General features: G+C 46.8%; 1 protein-coding gene across 7 annotated transcripts in view; it reads left to right on the top strand.

Moving 5' to 3' along the window:
- The first annotated feature begins 3411 nt into the window (after positions 1–3411).
- The window catches only part of LTBP1 (latent transforming growth factor beta binding protein 1), a 398263-nt gene continuing 379891 nt past the window's right edge, over positions 3412–21783 (top strand). For 4 of the 7 annotated variants that reach the window (XM_032881896.1, XM_032881900.1, XM_032881901.1 and 1 more), the window contains exons 1-2: positions 3413–4080; positions 5115–5185. In XM_032881896.1, the coding sequence (XP_032737787.1) occupies positions 3590–4080; positions 5115–5185 (562 nt within the window). In that variant the 5' untranslated portion in view covers positions 3413–3589. Of the gene's footprint in view, positions 4081–5114; positions 5186–21783 lie in introns of all 7 variants that reach the window. The other 3 variants (XM_032881895.1, XM_032881898.1, XM_032881899.1) reach the window with 2 other exon arrangements.

The raw sequence follows: 21783 nt of genomic DNA, 5'->3' as shown, positions 1-21783 counted from the left end.
TTGGTCTCTTTCCTTTTCTTTTTTAAAGAATTTCTTGATGAAATGAGAAGAGGACTCAAAGGGGCTCTGGGAAGTCCTAGGCTGGGAGAAAACTTAGGCAGAAGCACTTCTGATCACAGGCAGCCACTAAACTTGATTTGTAGTTGATCCTAAATGTAGGAAAAGATTTTCAATTACAAAACTCATAAGGTGTAAGGATGAGGGAACCTGACTGCATTTTGAGTTTGACTAATGGTTTCAAAGTGCTTTAAAGCGTTAGGCATTTGCCAGCCTTCCTTTCTTCCCCTAATCCTCAAACCCATGAGGTTTATGGGAAACATAATCCTCTTTTCTGATTCATTTACACTTAGCTCATCTGAGTATTGTTTTGTAAAAACCATCTAAAGTCCAAGAAACTTTATGAGATCTTTAAAGACTTTTTTTTTTTGAACCAGGAAGTTGGATACTGCCAATATAAACGGACCTTGAAACCTAGGGGGCGTGGGTCCAAAAACCATGGCATTAAACTGGGTCTAGATTTGGCAAAGGCTGGTTCCCAAGCCTGACAGGAACTGGGCTTTCACTTTCAGAATAATAGTGAGTTGAGTGTTTAGATGAGTAACCATTTCATATGGGTAACAGCATATTTTTCTAGGATCATCTTCCTAGTTATGTAGATAGCAAGAGACTGATGTGGAAAACTGTGACTTTGCCAGTGTTTTCTGACTAGATTGGGGCTGCTTACTTATTACCAGATTAATAGTTGTGTATACACACACGTATACCGACCCATATGTGGATCCTTTAGGGATGAGACTGACAGTCACACTGAAGATTCTTTGTGTGGTTACGTTTCAGAGTCGATCTATGATATATCTAACTCTGTCATAAAACAGTTTGTAATCAGGCTGAAGGTTCGTTGAATACCCACCTGTTTACTGCTTTGGGTCAAGAGAAAGGAAGCCTGCATTGTATCTTTTTTGATGGTGGGGAACGTTTTTCTGCAGAGCCATGCGGCATGGTTATGGTCATTGCTATCCCCAAATGTGAGGCTTCAGGTTGACCTCGAGGCCCTCTGTGGCAGCGACAGAGCCCAGAGCGTGGCTCCCTCCAGGCTCTGCCCTCTACAAAGCAGCTGCCTCTTACTGACTGAAACTGGTACATCTGTGTGGGTTCTGTGAGTGGCCCCCAAGAAGAGTGTACCCGGCACAGCAGACTAAAATCTGGTCCTCTGGTGATGCTGTCCTTCACTGTTTCCAGAGATTTCCCTGCCTGACACCTCTCCTCTTCTGTCCTGCTGCTTCAGAATGGACTTTGCTTCTAGACAACTCTTCCTCCCATGCGTTTCGATTGCTGCTGTATAATCCCTACTTGAGAGGTAAAATCTCTGTAGGCTGATTTGAATTGCAGGTAGGAAATATTTTCCTTCTATATTGTGAATTTTCCATGAGATAAAAAAGAATAATGGGTAGTACCGTGACACTGGCCTCATACAAATCAGGTACTGTTTTATGAAGCTTTTATTATGATTATCTCAAAGCGTCGCTTAATTCAGTTGTTACTTATTATCCTTATTTTTTAAGCTTTCGTTTATTTACATCTTGTCTCCCTAACCAGATAGGAAGTTTCTCCAAGACAAAGGGGTTATGCCTTGGGATTCTGTGTATGTGCAGAGGGTCAGCCTCTGTGCTTGCCTCAGTCGTTACTGGGTGGATATTTACTAGCTCCTATTGTGTCTTTTTACAGAACTCAAGGCTAGGAGGCAGTTTCTTGACCCACCCTCCTTCCTCAATCTTCTCAGCTAGTTCTCTTTGGCTTGGCTCAGAGACTGACCTTGAATGACCTCACTGATCCTGTCCATAGGGACCCCGGATGTTCTTAGAGCCACAGACCGTTAGTGCTGGAAAGTACTTTTAATCCAACTTTTCTGTAATGGAGGAGGAAGGGGAGGTTCAGGGATGAGAGGTGGACTGCCTGTGGTCTTTTGGCTAATTAGCCACAGTGTTAGGACTGAACTGTAGTCTTTCCCTCCAGCGCAGTGCTATTTAATCTATGGCAGTGGCTCTCTCGTGTTCTCACGTGAAACTGGAGCTCAAGCAGATGCACTGAGGCCCTCCTCTGCCGAATCAAATATTGGAGGTCTTTCTCCAATGTACAGAAAAAGGAGATTAATGAATTATCTTCGACTTTACATTATTTTTCATTAATTTTTTAAAACCATCATCACCTGCTACCAATTGTCTATGAGCCAATGCCAACAGACAACAGAACAAGATTACCCGCAAATAAATATGAACAAGAACAACCAAAGCCTTGGAAACGATGTCTCATGTTTAGTTTTAAAAAACTAGGCTGCTATGCCTATGGGTTTTCTAGTGCATTCATATAATAAAATTGTACATTCTGCTGGAGACACTGTTTTAAGTTCAAATGCTAGAGTGTATCATTATTTCACCGTTTTCCCCAGAGAGCACGATGAAATCCAGGGACTGTCCCTGGAACATTCTGCATTTCCCCTAATGTGATTTTGGGTCATCGGCAGTGAGTGATCCTTCCCTTTCAGATGGGGGTCCAAGAAACTGAGCTCACCTTTTTAAAAAATACTAAATGGCTTGGGGTTGTCATGGATCCCAAAGTCTGTATTCCTATTCTAAAGGCCTTTTCACCAAAAGCAGGATTGCTTTTGGGGTTGACTGACGCCAGCCGCGGTTTTCCCAGTCCACGCGGGCGCCCCCTGCTGCCCACCCCGCACGGTCGTCCACGCCGAGCCCGGAGTAGGGTACCAGAAGCCGCAGAGACAGAATCACGCGGGGTTTACGATCTCAAAGAGAACCATCTAAACGCTTTCCCATGAACAGCTCGGCGCCTTCGGAGCAGTCGTTTCTAGGGTCCGACCTGGTATTTTAATCCAACACCTCGCATGTATCCGAGCAAACACGGGTGAGAAAATGCCTTCCAAGCCATACGAAACGAATCCTGTGGGGCTTCCAGCAGGAAAGGACCGGTCAATGGCTCTGCCGAATCCTTTGTCCTTCCCCGGGACACGGGACCGGGGACCTCTGCTTTGCCGCCCCACAGTTACAATCTATGTGGATGTGGAGGGTGGCGGCGCGTTCTCGGGCTCATCTCACGCTTTCCCCAATTAGGATTTACTGCCTGACGTCACGTCTGCCGGAGATTGGCTGTTCGGATCTGACACTCGGTTCCACGGCGAGAGCAACTTTTTAAAGACTTTGCAGCCGCGGCTGCCTCCGAGCGTCCCGCGCGCTCACGCCCGCCTTCGCCCGCTCTGCCCCCGGCCCGGCGCGGCGCCCCCTTGCACCCGCCACAGCGCGAGCGGACCCTCACCTTGCGCAGCCCGCTCGCCTCGCCCCTCCCCTCCCCTCCCGGGCTCCGCTCCCCACCCCACCCCCACGCCCGCCCCCTCCTCCCCGCCGCTTTCGGCTGGGGTCTGGGGCCGCTCGGGCGCCCGCAGAACTTCCTCTCCGGCAACCGAGTTCTCCTCGTCCCGCCTCCCGGGCTCTCGGGCAGCCGGAGCGCGCGCGGGCGGCCGCACCGGGCTAGCCGCACGGCTGGGGGCGGGCGCCGGGGCCGCCGGCTCGGGCCCGCGATGGCGGGGCCCTGGCTCAGGTGGGGGCTGCTGCTCTGGGCAGGGCTGCTCGCGTCGTCGGCGCACGGCCGGGTGCGGAGGATCACGTACGTGGTGCGCCCGGGCCCCGGCCTGCCGGCGGGCGCCTTACCCCTAGGCGGGCCCCCGCGCCCGCGGACCTTCAACGTCGCGCTCGACGCCAGGTACAGCCGCGGCTCTGCGGGCGCCGGCGCCCCCAGCCGCGCCTCCCCGGGGGCCCCTGCGGAGCGGACGCGACGCACGAGCCAGCCCGGCGGCGCGGCCCTGCAGGGGCTCCGGCCGCCGCCACCGCCGCCGGAGCCGGCGCGGCCCGGGGCCCCCGGCGGGCAGCTCCACCCCAAGCCCGGCGGTCACCCGGCGGCCGCCCCGTTCGCCAAACAAGGCAGGCAAGTCGTGCGCTCCAAAGTGCCGCCGGAGAGCCAGAGCGGCGGGGGCTCGAGGCTGCAGGTTCAGCAGAAGCAGCAGCTGCAGGGGTAAGCCCACACCCTCCCTCCGCGGCGCGCGCGGCCCGCGCCCGGACCCGCGGGGTCGGAACCCCTGGGAGCCCGGCGGCGGCTGCGGCCGGCGTGCGCGGTGGGGCTGCCTTCTCCTTCCCCGCCCGCTCGCGCCGTGCGAGGAGCGGGGTGTGGGAAGACCAGGGACTTGGCGGACGAGCTCCGAGGGCATTGTTTCTCAGCTGCGGGTAAACACAAAAGGCATTTCTGCCTGGGGCGTAACCTCCTGTGCGCGAACCTAACTGCTCCTAGAAGATGGGCGGACACATGAAGTCACTACAACTCACTCCCTCAGCATCAATTAAACTTTGCAACTCAGTTTTACATTTTTTTCTAGTTAGTGAAACAAAAAACGTTCTGGGAGGGCTGGCTGTAAAGATCAGCCCCTGTTCGGTGGCCTGAAGCTTTTCAGCGTCCTAGAAATCGTGGGCTTGAGCTTCCGTGCACCTGTGGGGTCTGCTTTCCACGGGCGGGGGTGTCTCCGCACTGACAGAAATTTCGGTTGGAAAGTTTCTGTTACTGGGCGCGGATAAACATCCTTCCTGCCCCCCTCTCCATTAATCACAGGTCCAGGGTATGGGGGATAGCTTTTTTTTTTTCCCCCATTTGGTTCTTTTCTTCATGGCTAGTTCCAGGCATTGATGGTGATCTCACCCGTTTGGACGCTTCTCTATCAAACTCAGATTGAGTTTCAACTGTGGGTGAGATAATGTACAAAAGACACTTGGCTCTACATTGGGGGTTAAGAAAATAATTTTTGTGGATCTTGTTCTTCCCTCCTGTGTTATGCAGGCGTTTTGGTTCTCCTGTCTTCCCGTGATACATGGTCTTTACCCTTCCCCCTGGGGACTCTTGGGCACTCCCCACTTGGGCATCCTCAGTGTGGCTTAGGACTCTCTGGAAGGTAGAGGAATGTGGAAGGAGGAGGCTGGCTTGCAGGAACCCCTAGAAGCTTGGATTCTCTGGAAGAGAACATTGCTACTGCTGGACTCAGAGGTCTTGCTTTGTTTTAGGGTCAATGTCTGTGGAGGGCAGTGCTGCCATGGCTGGAGTAAGGCCCCTGGCTCCCAGAGGTGCACCAAACGTAAGTTTCCCTCTTCAGTGTGGCCCTGCACAGTGGGCAGAGTGGGGCTGTCCACATGGGGGGTGGAGGATTCCACAGGGGTCACATGAAGGGGCTAACGCTGTCCTGGAGAAATTAACATCAGCAATGCTGTGTACCCCATTACCTGCAGCCCTCATCACCACCCATGAAGGTTGTGTCACAGTAATGATGGTACCAGTGCGGCAATGTATTGTACAGAACTGGGCCATGGTTTCAGGGTTCCCTTGTCCCCAACTGAGTATTAATCACAGTCACACCAGCGGATCAGGAGCTAGGAAAAATTTCCCAGTGGATAATGTGCCATACGCCAAACCAGTACAGTGAACTCAAACCTGGATATGGATGAATGAGAAACTGCAAGTCGATGGCGGGAGGGGAATGGGTAGTAGGTGGCCGAGCTCTGGAATAAAATATCAGCAGTTTTTAAAGCTTTCTGAAAACAGCAATGAGAATCCTCCATCCTTGAGACTTGAGTGTTTCCCACGAGGTGACCACTTTGACAAGTAGGGTTTCCTTCTGTGCTTCTCCAATTAATACACATTGTAGCAGTGTTTTAGAAAAATGTATTGTTGGGGCATATAGGTTTGGGAACACCAGAAAACATTTTCCTGATCAGTGTAAAGTTAAGGATTCAGTGAAAACATATTTTGAGGCTCTGCTGGGTAAGTTGACTCTGTCTGTTGCTAATTAGAAATTTAAAAATCTTCCACTCAAAGTTTAGCATTCTTAGGTGTTCTCTGCATGGAGCTTGAGCCATAAACATTGTGGACTGGAATCCAAAATTTAGGTGATTATTGGTATTTAGCAACTAGGATTTAGCAATTTGTCTTATATATCATTTGGATTTTAAAATACTGTTTTAATATTTTAAATATCTCGGGACACCTGGGTGGTTCAGTTGGTTGAGTGTCTGCCTTCAGCTCAGGTCATGATCCCAGGATCCTGGGATGGAGTCCCATGTCTCAGTGGGGAGCCTGCTTCTCCTTCTGCTCGCCGCTCCCTCTGCCTGCTGCCCGCCCCCTGCTTGTGCTCTCTTTCTTCTTTCTGACAAGTAAATAAAAATAAAATTAAATTTAAAAAATTTTTAAATATTTGAAATTTATTTAAAATAAAAGGTAGTTTGGATTTTAAAATACTGGACAAAATTTCTCGTGCAGTCATTCTGGTGAACTTGCTTGTTAAAAAAATACCTTCACCCCTTGAAAGAAACAGGACTTTGGCATAATGGCCTGGATTTTCTAAGAAAGGAATGTCTGGATGGGTTAGGATTTAACTGTGATCAAGGAGTAATGGCAGATATGAACTCACTCTTCGCCTTCTGATTATTGAACTCAAACCATTAGATCAGAAATGCTGAGGGTTGTAGGCATTTAAACTGTCATGATTTTTCACTTTTTCTTAGATTACACTTGACAATAGTGCACCAGCATTTTCTTGAATTTACGAAGAAATAAAGTCAAATTACACACAATTTCCTCCTTTCAGTATCTCCTTCTGCTCAAAACCTGATAGGATGTGGTTTCCCTAGAACATGGAGATAACCCACCCATGACAACACCATGGCAGTGGGATGCTGCTGTGTAAAGACTGAAAATACAGAGCAGGATTTCACAGACAGTGGGTGGGTTCTCTTCCTCGATGTCCATTGGGAGGCACCAAGACTTGAAGACATGTACTTCGCAAATGATGCAATCAAGTGCCTTTTCTGAAAAGGTTGTCTGAGGATTTGCGCCTCCAAAGATGTCTCAGAAGATCCAAAGATACCCTGGAAAGGAGAGCAGCCGGATCTTCAGGAACCACTTCATGGCTTCCTGCGTCTCTGGGAGAGGGAGGCAAGGGCACGGTTGTGTCTCGGGTTGGCCAGGTTTGCCCTCTGGTGACCCTGAAAGAAGCTGCAGAATGCTCTAGGTCAGAACCCTTACTGCATGGTCCCAGAGGAGGCTGCATTGATTGAGTCTAACAGTACCTACAAGAAATATGCATGGCTTTTGGTTTAGGGTCTCTTTCCGATTCCTAGAAGTTAGTCCATGGATGGCACAGGGTCCAAGTAAGCAACGCAGCATCCCTTTCTTTTTTGATGATCTTCAGCATTCAGAGAATTGGCCTTCCCATACTGCCCAGTCTGACAAGTTAATTCAGGCCCAAGTGCTAGAAACGTATATCACAGCTCATTTCAGGAATAATTTTTAAAAGTGATGCCTGGGGTAGGCCAGTGCCCAGTGTGAGGTAATCTACCTGCCAGGTGGTTATGTTTCAGTGGGAGACTTGTTCTGAGTATGTGGGAGAACCAGAGAGATGAAGCACCCTTCTGCCTTTGGATGGGACGACTGGGGTTCCTGCTCGTGCTGTGGAACTTGTGTCCATGCTGGAGCCTTGTGCTACTAGAAGAGCCCCTGGCCGTGAGTTCAAATCCTTTGTGGCCTTGAGGGATTCACTCGACCTCTCTGACCCCATATTTCCCATCCAGCTGGCAACAACCCTACTTGTGCTAAAACCTTGCTCTCTTTGTTGGATTGTTCCAGGTATCCAGGTGAGAGAGAAAAGGTATAAAAGCCTGTTGAAACCAGAGTCTTAGTTACTTTTGGATTAAGCCAAGCAAATCCTGACTCATTACTTGGTTTTCTTTTTTTCCTATGTGTGTCTCCCCAGCTGGTGTCATCATTCTCTTCTTTTTAAATAATGTAGATATGGATCCCTTTTTGAAGTAGTTTAGGGTCAGGGGAAGGGGAAATTGTGGTCAGGGGGTACAAAGTTTCAGTTACACAAGATGAATCAGTTCTGGGGATCTAATGGATGGTACTGTATCTATCGTTAGCAATCCTACTTGAAATTTGGTCAGATTGTAGATCTTAAAGTGTTCTACTCTCTAAACAACGTTAACTGTATGAGGCGATAGCTATGTTAATTACCTTGATTGTGGTGATTCTTTCACAGCATACATGTATATCAAAACATCATGTATCTTAAATATATACAATTTTTATTTGTCAATTAGTCCTCAATAACGATGGGGGGGGCGAGAATAAATGAAAAAGCCAGTTACTCCCATGCTGTCCTGGCTTTGATTACCAAGAAAAAAGAAAGCAGTTTGTTCTGAATGATTTATTTTAATAGAACTTTAAAAGTGACCAAGTATTAGAGTATTTGTGTGTCTCTAGTTTTCTTTGGATAAAGCTTGCTGTTTAAGAGGTAAGAGTACTCCCCTAAGATGTACATAATTAAATTGAAAAAATGCTGACACCATTTTTATGACTAACTACTTCAGGAAGTGCTGGTGAACTTGGGATTGCAAAAGAAATTGATTTGTGGTCTTTTTCCTATCTCACTTCCTTATTTTGCCGAATTGAACAATTGTGCCTGAGTATTCTATATTGTACTTAATACACAAACACGAAATTCCCCCTTAAGATAGTTGTCATTGTTAAATGGGTTTGCACGTTTAAACGTACCACCCAGGATGCCTCCTAATTGTCATTATATTTGGAGGATAATTGACAATTAGCTAAAGAATTTCAGTTTATATAGGTCGTGTCCAGTGGATGCCAAAAATATTTCTGTGTAAGAGATCGGTTGTGTTTATGTTGTTCAGTTTGCTTAATCCAGTGAGGAAAATAAGGTGCCCTTGCAGCCAGACTCCATTGTTTTTAGTTGATTGAAACTTAATTTAAATGTGCCACAGGCAAATGCTTCTGAAGACTGCAGATTTAGGGAGCCTTGCATTGTAAATCCTGTGTGAGCCTGGTAGGCAGACCCACACTGCGGCAGGGAATGCCTTTGTGCGTCCACAAAAGTGGTTTTAGGGTCTCCAGCCACCCAGTCGTTTTCTAGACGTGCCCAGTTGCATGTTAATGCTGTTTTTCTAGACATCCTTTGTGTGTGGACCTCTAGAAGCCGAACGTATCGTGTGGGATATGTCTTTTTAGGTCTTACTACTGAGATGATAGTGATCATATGTTTTGGGCAAAAGTGTTGGCACCACATTTGTTCTCTTTCCAAGAGTTTACATTTAGGGGAGGGTCTTTGTTGCTTAGAGACTCTGTCTTCCACTTGGGGCGTTAAATTCCTGATGGGTACTGTTTTTGCTTCTCTTCATTTTTGCTTTTTTTCCCTCTGTTCAAACCGAACCTACCCCTTACTGGTTCTTGCAGTCTTTTTTGTTCCCCCCTCAGGGTAGGTGTGGGCTAGAGAGAGACACAGCCAGTGGGCTCAGCTTGAAAGGAGACTGGATTGGGAACAGAGGACATAAAAGAGTGGAGGCAGATGAGAGTGAGGCCAGGTTGGCAGAGGGAGGAGGATGGAAGAGGAAAGCTGGCAAATAGGGGTCCCATGCGGGTGCCTGGCACTTTGCAGACTCTCCGTAAATGTATGGATGGTTCTTTCATTTATTCAACGGATATCTGCTTAGCTTTTACCATGTGCCAGGATCTATGAATAGAGGAGAAATGCAGCCAGCTGCACGGAGTACAGGTCTGTTTTTACTCACTTAACTCATGGCACATCAAATGACTTGTTCTCTCCTTAGCAAGAAACAGAAAAATCGATATTCCATTGCTTTTCCATTGGCATTCAGCCCACACTGCTTTGGAAAACACACACACACACACACACCCAAACCTAGCAGTGTTCCGTAATTATATGCAGAGGAGACAGCTTCGTATACCCTTGGTGTGGAGAGACGCAGTGGATGGCATCCTCTAGGAGGGAGTATTGTGGCCAGAGTTCAGATGACCGAGAGCGCTCTTCAGGCTGTCTCCCGTCCCGCTTGGCTCCACGTTGCGTCAGCCAAGCTTGGGAGTCAGGCCCAGAACGATTGCACATTTTTCGTATGCCTGCTATGGCCATTGACAGCTGCTTTGCCAATAGATCTGCCGTGAGCTTTTACCATGGCAGCTGCCGGGAGCAGGGGTGGGAGGGTCGGCTGGAAAATCTTGTTATGTGGCACAGACAGCCCGGCAAAGGGAGAGAGACCCAGAGGTCAAGTTCATCCTGGGTCAAATATGTGTTCTCAGCACTAGTTAAAACAAACATGGAGGAACCATAAATTCTGTGTTGCGATAGAACTTAAACCTTGTCGGTGAAGGCCTCCGCCAGCCCGTGGGCTGGCCTGGACACACCGCCTGCTCCTGCCTGGCCTGGTTTATTGAAGCATTTCTCTGCTTAGTGAACCTGTGGCCTTTAGGAAGCCTGACTTGTTGAAAGGACCTTTGGCAACCTCGGGAGTTTGCCGTTTCTGACCCTGTTATTTGTTGTCTTGGATATGCCAAACATACTCAAACATGTTTGGGAGCTCGAACTGAATTTTCCTGAAATGCAGATTTTGTTTCCAAGTCCTTCCCAGCGATGCGCAGGGGGAGCTGGAGTGCTGGGGCTGTGTCATCACTCTTAACACTGACCAAGATCAGAGCAAACACTGAGGTGCTGCTAGGGGCGGGGTGGGGGGGCCAACTTGCAAAATGCTTTCTTGCACGCGGGGAGTGTTTTCTTGATCTTCACATCCTGTGCGGGTAGGAGAGGCAGGTATGACTTATTACCCCCTTTCCAGGCAGGGGGGCACTGCTCGGACCCTATCTCAGATCTTGTGGCTCCTGATGCCTGGTTCTTTCTGCTGCCTTGGATTCCGTGGACATCCAGTGCCGGGGCCCCTCCTGTCAGCCCCGATACGGATTGGCTCTTATGGCCTGAATTCACTTGGTTGAGTTCAGTTCCCAAGCTGTGTGAGTTTGCAAGGGCTGGCCATAACACCACACACTGGTGGCTCAGGACAGCAGAGCTTTATTGTCACAGAGTTCTGGAGACTGGAAGTCCAAAAATCAGTGTGTGGACAGGGTTAGTTCCCTTCAGGACTGTGCAGGAAGGGTCTGTTCCGGGCCTCCCTCCTTGACTTGCAGAAGGCCTTCTTCTCCCTGACTTCCTCCATATCATCCTCCTCCTATGTGTGTCTTTGTGTCAAGTTTCCCCTTTTGATCAGGACACCAGGCCTCCCCTAATGACCTCATTTTAACTAAATTACCTCCATAGACTCTTGACTCCAAATAGGGTCCATATAAAGTCACACATGAAGGTACTGGCGGGTCAGGACTCCAACACATTTTGCAGGGGGTGGGGGTGGGAGGATATAATCAGCTCACAGAGTAAGGCCAAAGATGCTGTGCACATGGCTTGAGAGACAGGCTGCTTAAAACCTGGTGTTCCGGGGCACCTGGGTGGCTCAGTCAGTTAAGTGTCTGCCTTTGGCTCGGGTAGTGATCCTGGGGTCCTGAGATTGAACCCCATGTCGTGCACCCTGCTCAGCGGGGAGTCTGCTTCTCCCTCTCCCACTCCCACTGCTTGTGCTCTCTCACTCTCTCTGTCAAATAAATAAAGTCTTAAAAAAAGACTTGGCATCCCTAGCAATGACCCAAAGATGAGAGATGCAGAAGCCAAGTTGGGCCCCTCCCACGCAGTCTGTGACTGTGGATCTGTCTCCGCGTTTTCCCCAACGCAGGAGCTCTGGCTGTTGCGGGGAGTGGGAGAGATAACGAATGGGTTGCTGGTGATTTTGGTTATGACTGTGGCCATTTTTATGTGGCCTGTTTTAAAAGATTCTAGATTGGGGGGCCTGGGTGGCACAGTGGTTAAGTGTCCTAGTCTTGTTTTCCGCTCAGGTCATGGTCCCAGGGTCCTGAGAAGGAGCTTCGTATTGGGCTCTGGGCTCCCCCTCGGAGTCTGCTTCAGATTGTCTCTCTCTCCCTCTGCTCTTGCCCTCTCTCAAATAAATAAATGGATCTTTAAAATACTACTACTACTACTACACTACTACTACTTCTAGATTGGTGGTTCCTAAATGTGAATGTGCAACTGATCCCAGGAGGAGTTTATTAAACTGCTTTATGGAATCCGAGTCGCAGGTTTTTAAGCAGGCACCGCAGGTGATGCTAATGAAGGTAGTCTGCGTTTTGAGAAGCAGTGATCCAGAAGGAACCCTTTCCTGGACATTATTTACAACTCTGTGTATGGAACTTTATTATTATGTATTTATTTTTCAAGCTTTTATTTATTTATTTGACAGACAGAGATCACAAGAAGGCAGGGAGGCAGGCAGAGAGAGAGGGGGGAAAGCAGGCTCTCCACAGAGCAGAGAGCCCGATGCGGGGCTCGATCCCAGGACCCTGGGATCATGACCTGAGTGGAAGGCAGAGGCTTTAACCCACTGAGCCACCCAGGTACCCCTGTACGGAACTTTAAAAGCCCAAGCCCAGCACTTAATAATTTAGGAACTCCTCAAGGCCAGAGGCCTCGGAATACTGGTTTAGCTCGGTGTTGAATAGTACATACAGAGATTGCTGCAGATAAGTTTACTTCATGCAGTTTTTCTAGTTAGTTGAATGTCTGATAAATACATGTACATCATTGTAAGAGTTGAAAATACACAAAATTGTTATTGATACATACATAGGTGCTCTTGAAATGTTTTTCAAAATGATTTAAGCACTTTGAAATACATTGGTCCCCCCCACTAGATATTCTATTTTTAATTATAAAATATTTTAAATACACAAAAACATTGAACATAATACATCCAACAGCTGCCCACTGGGGTCATGTTTTTAAAAACTCCCCGATGTGGTCATTAAGCACATGACTTATAGATAAGGGAGAGACTGTGGTCTTATCTTGCCCTAAATGCGTGTTTTACTAATGATGTTTCCTGTCTTGTTAGCGGAGAGAAAATAGTACATAATTTGTTAGTGTGACACAAATTAGTTGTTTTGGGACTTATGGAAAAACCCATCAGAGCTGAATGTATTTGTATATGCTCATGTGTACCTATTAATTTGCCTCACTTATTAAAGATTGGACATTTCATGTAGGCACAGTGCATTGAATGTCAAGAATCTATGTGCCTAAGACAGTGTGGTTACACGAAGGGATTACTGCCTATTACTCGTTCCCTCCCCCCTCCCTAGCCTACCTGCCTTTCTTTGCCTTCCTCCTCTTTCTCCCCTCACCAGGTCTGGATTTTTTTTACCCTGAACCCGAAGGCGTTGTAGGTCATTGGTTAGAAGTTCAGGGTTTGAGGGCACTTGGATGACTCAGTCGGTTGAGAGTCCAACTCTTGATTTCGACTCAGATCATGATCTCAGGGTCATGGTATCGAATCCCATGTTGGGCTCCACTCGAGAGTGTGGAGTCTGGGTAAGATTCTGTCTCTCCCTCTTTTCCTTCCCTCCCATCCCACTTTTTAAAAAGAAAAAAAAAAAAAAGAAGTTCAGTCTTTGGAGTTAGGATACAGGGCTCCTGTCTGGATGTGAACACCTCGTCACTGTGAGACCAAGGAGGTGGAGGGGGGAAGACTAGGTTACCCTGTGGACAGAACTGCTAGGGTAATTGTCTGGACCACCATTCAGAGGCTTGTTGGGGAACCAACATGAAGTAATGTATGAAACGTGCTTGCCGAGCTGGACTCCTGCCCAACTGTATTCAAGCTCTCCCGGGTTTCCATTCTGCCCTGGTGCACACCCTCCCGGGCACCCCCACCTTTTACACACACCTCTTTGTGTTTCTCAGGTCCCCTTGTGAACACCATGGCTCCCTCTTCCCTTCTCTCAGAGGACTGTGATTTCACTCTTTCTTGGCTCTGGGATAGGTGGACCCAGTGGGGAAAGGCGTCTGTCTCCCCATTAGTGTGGAGCGGGATTTTCTCTGTGTCACATTAAGCATCCAGGCTCTGTTCCTTGCTGTGGCATCAACGCTAACCCTAACTGAATTGAATAGAGTTGAACCAGCATCTCCGATGTTGTATGCTAAATACTGTCCTCGAAACACTGTCTAGAGAATTCTCCTTCCTTTCTTCTTTGCGTACTCTCACCTTTTGGCAATCATTTCCATTTGGATTTCTTTGCCCCTGTGCTTCTCCTTGCCCGCCAGACACTGCTTACTATGACAGCGTTTCAAGGGTACACCACCTTACTCTGTTTCCTCCAGCTTTCTTTCTGGAGGCTGCCCTGGCATGGCCCAAACTTTAAGACAACTTTTCCTTTCTCCCTGCCAATTTTAGAATCTTTCTGCTCAACATCATCTGATAGAGATTTGGGACCAAGTAAAATGAATGTTGTATGATTTTCCCTGTAATTTTAGATCCCTGAATACTGCTTTTGGCCAGCTCTCCTATTCCCCGTGGCTCCCTCACTGCACCACATTTGAGTAATATCGTTGGCACAGACGCACGTAAACAGTTTGTAAAATGTCATGTTTTGTAAATTAGATGGATGGGCTGGTTTCTGAATCCGTGCCATTGGTCCTGCTGGACCAGAGGAAAGATGAGTTTGGTTCATGGATGGGAAGATGAATTTGAGGAAGGTGTTGCCACTCTGGGATTGACGAGGGCCAACTGAACTGATGGGATCTGTTCTTCACAGGGGAGAACTAAAGGCTGGATGTATTTTGGTGATGAGTTAAGGAAGGATCTTCACAGAGGAGATAGTTGTTCCGAGGTGAGAGCAGCTAGCACAAAGTTATGGGAGAAGATAGCTCTGGCCCTGTGCAGGGACCTAGAAGTGAAGTTGGTTGCGTTATCTGAGAGGGCCAGAGAGATAGGTGATCAGGGAGCTAGAGCTATATCCCGGTCAGGTCTTGTGGGCTGTGGAAGGCCATAAATAACACAGGGAACTTGTAAATGCAATTGGATTTTATTGTTAAGGAATAAAACATAATATAGGATTTGTTTTTTTATAGCACCTCTTTGAAGGCACAAAGAATGCTTTAAATTGAAAATTCATTCAATTTTTTTTCTATTGATGTGATTTTTTTTTTTTTTAATGGATGAGAAAAACTGCATATAGAACAGTGAAGGCCAGTGGCACAAGTGACCATCATAGCCTGACTTGTCTGCATTGTGCCCAGATCACTAGACCAGCCCCTGGGCCGATGACAGCCCCAGGCCTCTGCCGAGCTCTGGGAGACAAAGGTGAACGGTTCTCCAGAGCCACCAGCCAAGATTTAGGAAGAAAGCTTGAGGGTTAAGAAAAGAAAAGCCTCTGGTCACTGCTGTGTTCAAGGGCAAATTAGTGGGGATCTGCATATGGTTCTAAATTTTAAAAAATGTTAAATTCTTTAAAAACGACAGCTAAGAATCCCATTTGCCACCATGGCAAATTCAGAGAGCAGTTAGGATGTGTTAAATTCAGAGTATACAATTTTTGGAATACACTGGAATGCTGTTCTGAGGTTTTGTTCAATGCACCCCTCCAAGCCCCATCTAATTTGACAAATTGTGGGGCGAGCCTGGGGTAGGAGCAAAGGCCACCTCAGCTGGGCCTTGGGGGCAGTCTGCTCACTGTCCCTGGGAGATTTTGTTCTTGTTTGTAAATGGGGTTAATAATACTGTTGGCTAACCTCCCGTTTGGTGGTAAATATCAAATAAAATGAGGTTCATGAAAATGCCTCACAAAAAAGCTGTCAAAACATGCGGTGATGTTATTATTAATTTTTTTCCTGGCTGTTCCGTGAGAAGTTTTCAGTTTGGGAAATTTTTTTTTTTTTAAGTTTTTATTTATTTGAGAGAGTGAGTGAGCGAGAGAGCACAAGCTGGGGGAAGGGCAGAGGGAGAGGGGAAGCAGACTTCCCACTAAGTAGGGAGCCTGGGGACTCCACCCCAGGACTTGGAGATCATGACCTGAGCCTAAGGCAGATGCTTAACCAAATGAGCCACCCAGGCACCCCCAGTTTGTGAAATAAATCCCCACTTTTATGCCCCCTCCACTCAATTGACTTGCTTTGTCCTCCCAAAAGTAGGGTGTAAGCAAAGACAAGAATCCTTTCAAGAGAGCTATGTTTCTTTCTTAACTGTGATAGTGAAAAGATTATGTTGTTAGTCCAAAATTTCTTAGTAATTGGAGGTGAAATAATACGGATGATAAGAAAATTAAAGGCAAGGACCCTGTTTTTGTTTTACTTTTTATCCATTAGGAAGTTGGCCTACACAGCGGTTTTGTGTGCACAATAGATCCTCAGTAAGGTTTCTTGATTAATAAGCATTACAAGTCACGTTTGTTTCTGATGGAGAGACCAGCTGAAATTCATTTAAATCAGTGGCTACTGAGATTATGTTATTAAGCAGGTCCTTTTGTAGGAGAGACTGTATATTACAGCCAATCTTCCTGTGTAACCATTTTTAATGCTCAGTTTTGAGTCTTCGGGGCTCTTTGTTGGGTAAAATTGCCCCATTCCGTCCAGTAGTATAGATGGCTTGACTGGCACTCCACAAACCTGGTAGTTCTCAGAGTGTGGTCCCTAAACCAGGGGTGGCAGCAGCGCCTGGGAACTTGGAAATGCAGATTCTCAGGCCCTGTCCTGGACAGGCTGTACCAGAAAATAGGCATGGGGCCCAGCACTCTGTGTGTGTGTGTGTGTGTGTGTGTGTGTTTGTGTGTGTGGTTTTTTGTTTTTTTTTTGTTGTTTTTAAGATTTTATTTATTTCAGATAGAAACAAGTGAGACCACGTGATCGGGGGTGAGAGGCAGAGACAGAGAAGGAGGCTCCCGTCTGAGCAGGGAGCCTGATGTGGGGCTCGATGCCTGGACCTTGAGATCATGACCTGAGTGGAAAGCAGATGCTTAACTTACTGAGCCACGGGCCTTCTGGGCAACGCTAAAGCAGCTGGGTTGAGAACCAGTGCTCTAGATACACCCAGTCCCTCCTCCTTTTCATCATGCGTAGACAGAGAAGAGGTGCAGGGAGGTTGGTTCCCTTCGGTTCTAGGCCTTGGGGACTAGAAGCTTGTCTTCTCGCCCTTCCCACGGCATTGGGGCAGCTCCCCAGTCTCAGATAGGCACCTTGTAATCCGAGCCGTGCACATCACTACACGTTCTGTTCTGCGGGCTCACGGCGGGGACGCGGGAAGCCATTTTGCCATTCAGTGAATGTGTGTTTGTTCCTTTGGGACTTTCTAGCTAATTTCTGTTCTTTGCTGGGGATGATGCTTAAATCACACTTCTTCGTATTCGTCATAGCTGCTTGTATCAAGGTGTGGTGCCTGGACCCCTTGTGCACTGTGGTCCCCCGTGGGATGCGTAACAAACCAGGGTGTGGGGCCCCACCCCAGCCTTACCAAACTGGAGCCCTCGGGGTCACCCCATGAGCCTGGTTTTCACAAGCACTTAAGGACCAAGCCACACTGAGGGTTGAGGATGCTGGGCTTAAAGGGGGGTACACCAGAATAAAAGATATAAAAGGCCAGGAAGGAAGAGAAAGGTATTACAACATTAGTTAAAGTAACAGAAGTGAATGTGACATTTTATTTTGGAAGCAGGTGCCATTACTTGTTTCCAAAATAGTTCAAAAGTGAAATGAAGAGTGAGCTCTTGTCCAGAACATGCCCTCAGCGTTGGCCGGGACCAAGCTTTCTTGAGGATGAGGACGTTGAGATGGAGAAGGAGTGAGGTGGTGTTGCTTGGCCATTCCTTGGGGTCCCGCTGACTCAGTCCTGCACGTTGCTGAAGGAATGCATCAGATGTTTGGAAACAGCCCAGTTAAGAATTTCAGCAACGATCCACACTTATTAGATGTGTTTTTAGGAAAGGAATTCCCTGTTATGAGACCAGGAACCTTTGTAGAAAGAGCTGAGAGAGTTCCTTTACTTTTCCTGTGAGATAGGGGGTCCCCGCCAATAAGGTGTTTTTGTTCTTTCTGCAAATTAAATGAACGCAAAGACACTTTACCTGAATATCGAGAAAAAATTAGGTCTAAAAAATATCTTATTTCCTTTCCAAGTAGAAAGATTTGGTGGGGAGCGGGGGTGGGGCAAGGCTTATTTAAATCATCGGTTTTTGTGAGAATAGTTCTACCTGGTTGAAAGTAATTATTTTATCTTCTGTTCCCAATTGAGCAAATTTTGTGCGTGTTACTTTTGATAAAGCACCCAAATGTTTATCCTATAGACAAGCACAGCCTTAGAAAACGGTATTCACATTTTGAAAAGACCCACATTTGAGGAATAGCTAGATTTTAAAAATCCTTAGTTCTTACTCCTTTGGTCTTAGTGTGGGTAAACACTTTTTTTTTTTTTTTTTAAATAACTGCTAATGTTTTTATAGCTGGTTTGTCTCTCTGTATATGTCCTCGGAAGTCTATTTCTTGTGTTGGCCTCAACCTTTCATTTCCCCTCACTAACTCTGAAGTGCCTACTGTGTAGAAGGCCGAGAGCTAAGAATGCAGTCAGGATGCTGCTCTGCGGAGCTCCCAAGTGGGAGGCCGAGATGATCACAGCTCTAGGATTGTGGCAGATACGCTTTAGTCTAATTCCCTCCCCTTGAGTGCGGGCAGAAACTCCAACTTGCTTCCAGTCAATAGTATTCTGTTCTGTTTCTAGGCAAAAGTGATGGTTGTCCCCTCCTTGGTTATGTTACGTTGTATAGGACTCCTTCTTGGCCGACTCCAGTGAGAGAGTTCTGGCTGGCTTGGAAAAAGTAAGCTGCCCATTGTGCTTGTGGCTTGCCATGGAGAAAACCACGGGGCAGGAAAGTGGGGGCAGTCTCTCACCGGTAGGCTGGGTGACACTGGAGCCCTCCGTCCTGCGGCCACCAAGGAAATGAATTCTGCCAACTACCTGAATGATCTTAGAAATAGTCTTCCTCAGTCCAACCTCAGATGAGACTGCAGCCTGGCTGACACCTTGATTCAGGGTCTTGAGACCCTGGAGCAGAGGACTCACTTACTCTGTGCCCAGACTACTGACTCATGGAATCTATGAGATAATGAATGTGTATTCTCGGAAGGTACTAAGGCGTTGATAACTTCTTAGACAGTAAGAGGAAACTAATACAAGGAAGGATGTGTAGATATTGGAGGGTCTCGCCTAGCAGCCTCCAGGCCCGAGGGCAGTGGGTGTCTGTAGGATGCTGTAGGAGAGATGATGGACCAGAGGTCATCTTAGGCAGGAACCTTTGGTCTAAGTGAAAGATACACAGACTGGCTAAAGGAAAGGAGGCTGTTTATTGGCAGGTAACTGGGGATCCTAAGGTTTATGCTGACTTCAGCCCTTACTGGATTCAGGGGTTCAAATCATCAAATCAAGACCAAAGCAGCTACATCATTTACAGGGCCCAGTGCAAAATGGAAATGTAGGAAGTATTGTTGAAAAAATAGCATTAGGCTAAGTGTTACCTATTGATAGTTTCCAAGCAAGAATAAGCATAACCAATTGTAAAGCTTGCATTATCACCATTTTGGGAGCTGCTGGGTCAGTCCGATATTGTGCTTACCAATACTGTGTTCATATGCAGTTGGCAGAGGTCTGGCTGGGTAACTCAAAGTCTCCTGTGTTTATGGGGTGTTGTGATCTCTAGGCATTCTGTGGGACCCGACTGCTGCTAGAGCTCACATTTAGTTTTCAGATTTCAACCCAGGGATCCATATTTATATCACATCATATGGGACAAGTATAGGGTATGCAAAAATGCATTTTTTTATTTTTTATTTTTTTAAAGATTTTATTTATTTGACACAGACAGAGAGATCACAAGTACACAGAAAGGCAGGCAGAGAGAGGAGGAAGCAGGCTCCCCGCTGAGCAGAGAGCCTGATGCGGGACTCGATCCCAGGACCCTGAGATCATGACCTGACCCGAAGGCAGAGGCTTAACCTACTGAGCCACCCAGGCGCCCCAGAAATGCATTTTTTTAAAGTGCGATTTCAGTTTCAGTACCCTTTCTATGAAGTTCTAATGGAGTTCCATTTAAAAAAATGTCACTTGGAAACAGAGTGAGTTTCCCAAAGCTTAACACAGTTGGGTTGGAGTGATCTTATCCTTTACTATTTCCCTAGATGCTTTCATGAAGACTGGTATCTGGGTCCTTAGCCACATTTTCATGGATTTGGATGCTTTTCTTACAGGTTTCTTGAACACCGCTTTTGAGGACTGTTTTATAAACTGTTGCATAAATGGAGGAGTGTATGGGAGTCATCCCCAGGTTGTCTGGTCTGATTCATAGCATAGCATTGCAGAGCAGCTGTGTGGGTCACGTTATGTTTCATTAGTAAATGCTATGACTCATTTTGGTCTTAGGATTGTATCTGTCTCTGCAGCCTTTTCATATGGGTAGGAGACCGCTGAGGCTTTTGGCTTTTGGGTGACATGTCCAGATGCCTGTAAGAGAAGTCAGTCGCTTGGGACCGTTGGAGGCTGTCAGGTTGCTGTCCTTTGCCTCGGGAAGCAGCGTCCTTCTTTGTTCATTCTTCACGGTGACGGTTCATCCCTCACAGATCAACCGTTTATTTTCAGAGATTATAATGGCTACTCCCCCTGGCTCAAAGTGGGATTACCCAGTTAATAAAGATAGCCGTAGCAGATTTTTGAAAGTGCGATGACAAAATTTTGACTCGGGCAGAAGAAAGTGTTTATTTTCTTTCGCTTGAGATTGTTACTCATTTGACTTTTTATCTCCCGTTGCAGAACTTGTGGATAGTTATAAAAGATGACCTCACGTTAGCTTCTCTTTTTTAAATATTTGTCCACATCAGTGCCTGCAGCTACAGAGGACTCAAGCCTGTGCATTTTTCTCAATGGACCTCAGGTGTCCAGGATTGCATGAATCCTACCTTTTGGTTCATTGTTCATTATCATTATTACTTGCAGGCAAACCTTTATGATTCTAATGGCTTGAATAATCTGTCTTAGAGTTGTGTCATTGAACTTCATTGAACTTTGCAAAGCAATTGCCTCCTGAATTATCTACATTTTAAGCTGGCTTTTGATGGATCTGGAAAATGTTTTAAAATCACATGTAGAAGGAAAATGAGAAGAACAACGGTTTGGGATCAGAGAATGAACTCTCTGGCTTTGACTTTTTATTGCACAACTTCAGGGTTAAGGGACATTGATGCTTGGCTGAGTGACATGGGGTAAGGTTTCAGGACACTGTTTTCAGTTGTTACATGACAGTATGTGCTCATCATCTTCAGTGGGCGAAGGGGGTGGCTTAGGCTCCTATTTGGAAATGATCTAGGAAGTCAGACATCTAATTCAGCTACCCCATCCCTGTTCTAACCCAGGCATCCTCCAGGCTCTTACAGCACAGGCCAGTGAGCCTGTACTTGAATCCTCCTAGAGACAAGAAGCTCATTCTTCCCCGATACCCCTTTTATTTTACACACAACTTTGTGAAAAATAAAACTGATTTTTGTGGCGCTGAAGCATGCTTTTTTAAAAATAATTTTTTAATTTTTTTATAAACATATAATGTATTATTAGCCCCAGGGGTACAGGTCTGTGAATTGCCAGGTTTACACACTTCACAGCACTCACCATAGCACATACCCTCCCCAATGTCCATAACCCACCACCCTCTCCCTACTCTCCTCCCCCTTGCAACCCTCGGTTTGTTTTGTGAGATTAAGAGTCTCTTATGGTTTGTCTCCCTCCTGATCCCATCTTATTTCATTTATTCTTTTCCTCCCCCCAAACCCCCCACATTGCATCTCTACTTCCCATATCAGGGAGATCGTATGATAGTTGTCTTTCTCCGATTGACTTATTTCGCTAAGCATAATACCCTTAGTTCCATCCACGTCGTTGCAAATGGCAAGATTTCATTTCTTTT

The sequence above is a fragment of the Lontra canadensis genome, unplaced genomic scaffold (assembly GCF_010015895.1).
Source record: "Lontra canadensis isolate GAN:19392208 unplaced genomic scaffold, GSC_riverotter_1.0 scaffold78, whole genome shotgun sequence".
Lineage (NCBI taxonomy): Eukaryota > Metazoa > Chordata > Mammalia > Carnivora > Mustelidae > Lontra > Lontra canadensis.
The sequence above is the reverse complement of the archived record's forward strand: the minus strand, read 5'-3'. Positions and strand labels throughout refer to the sequence as shown.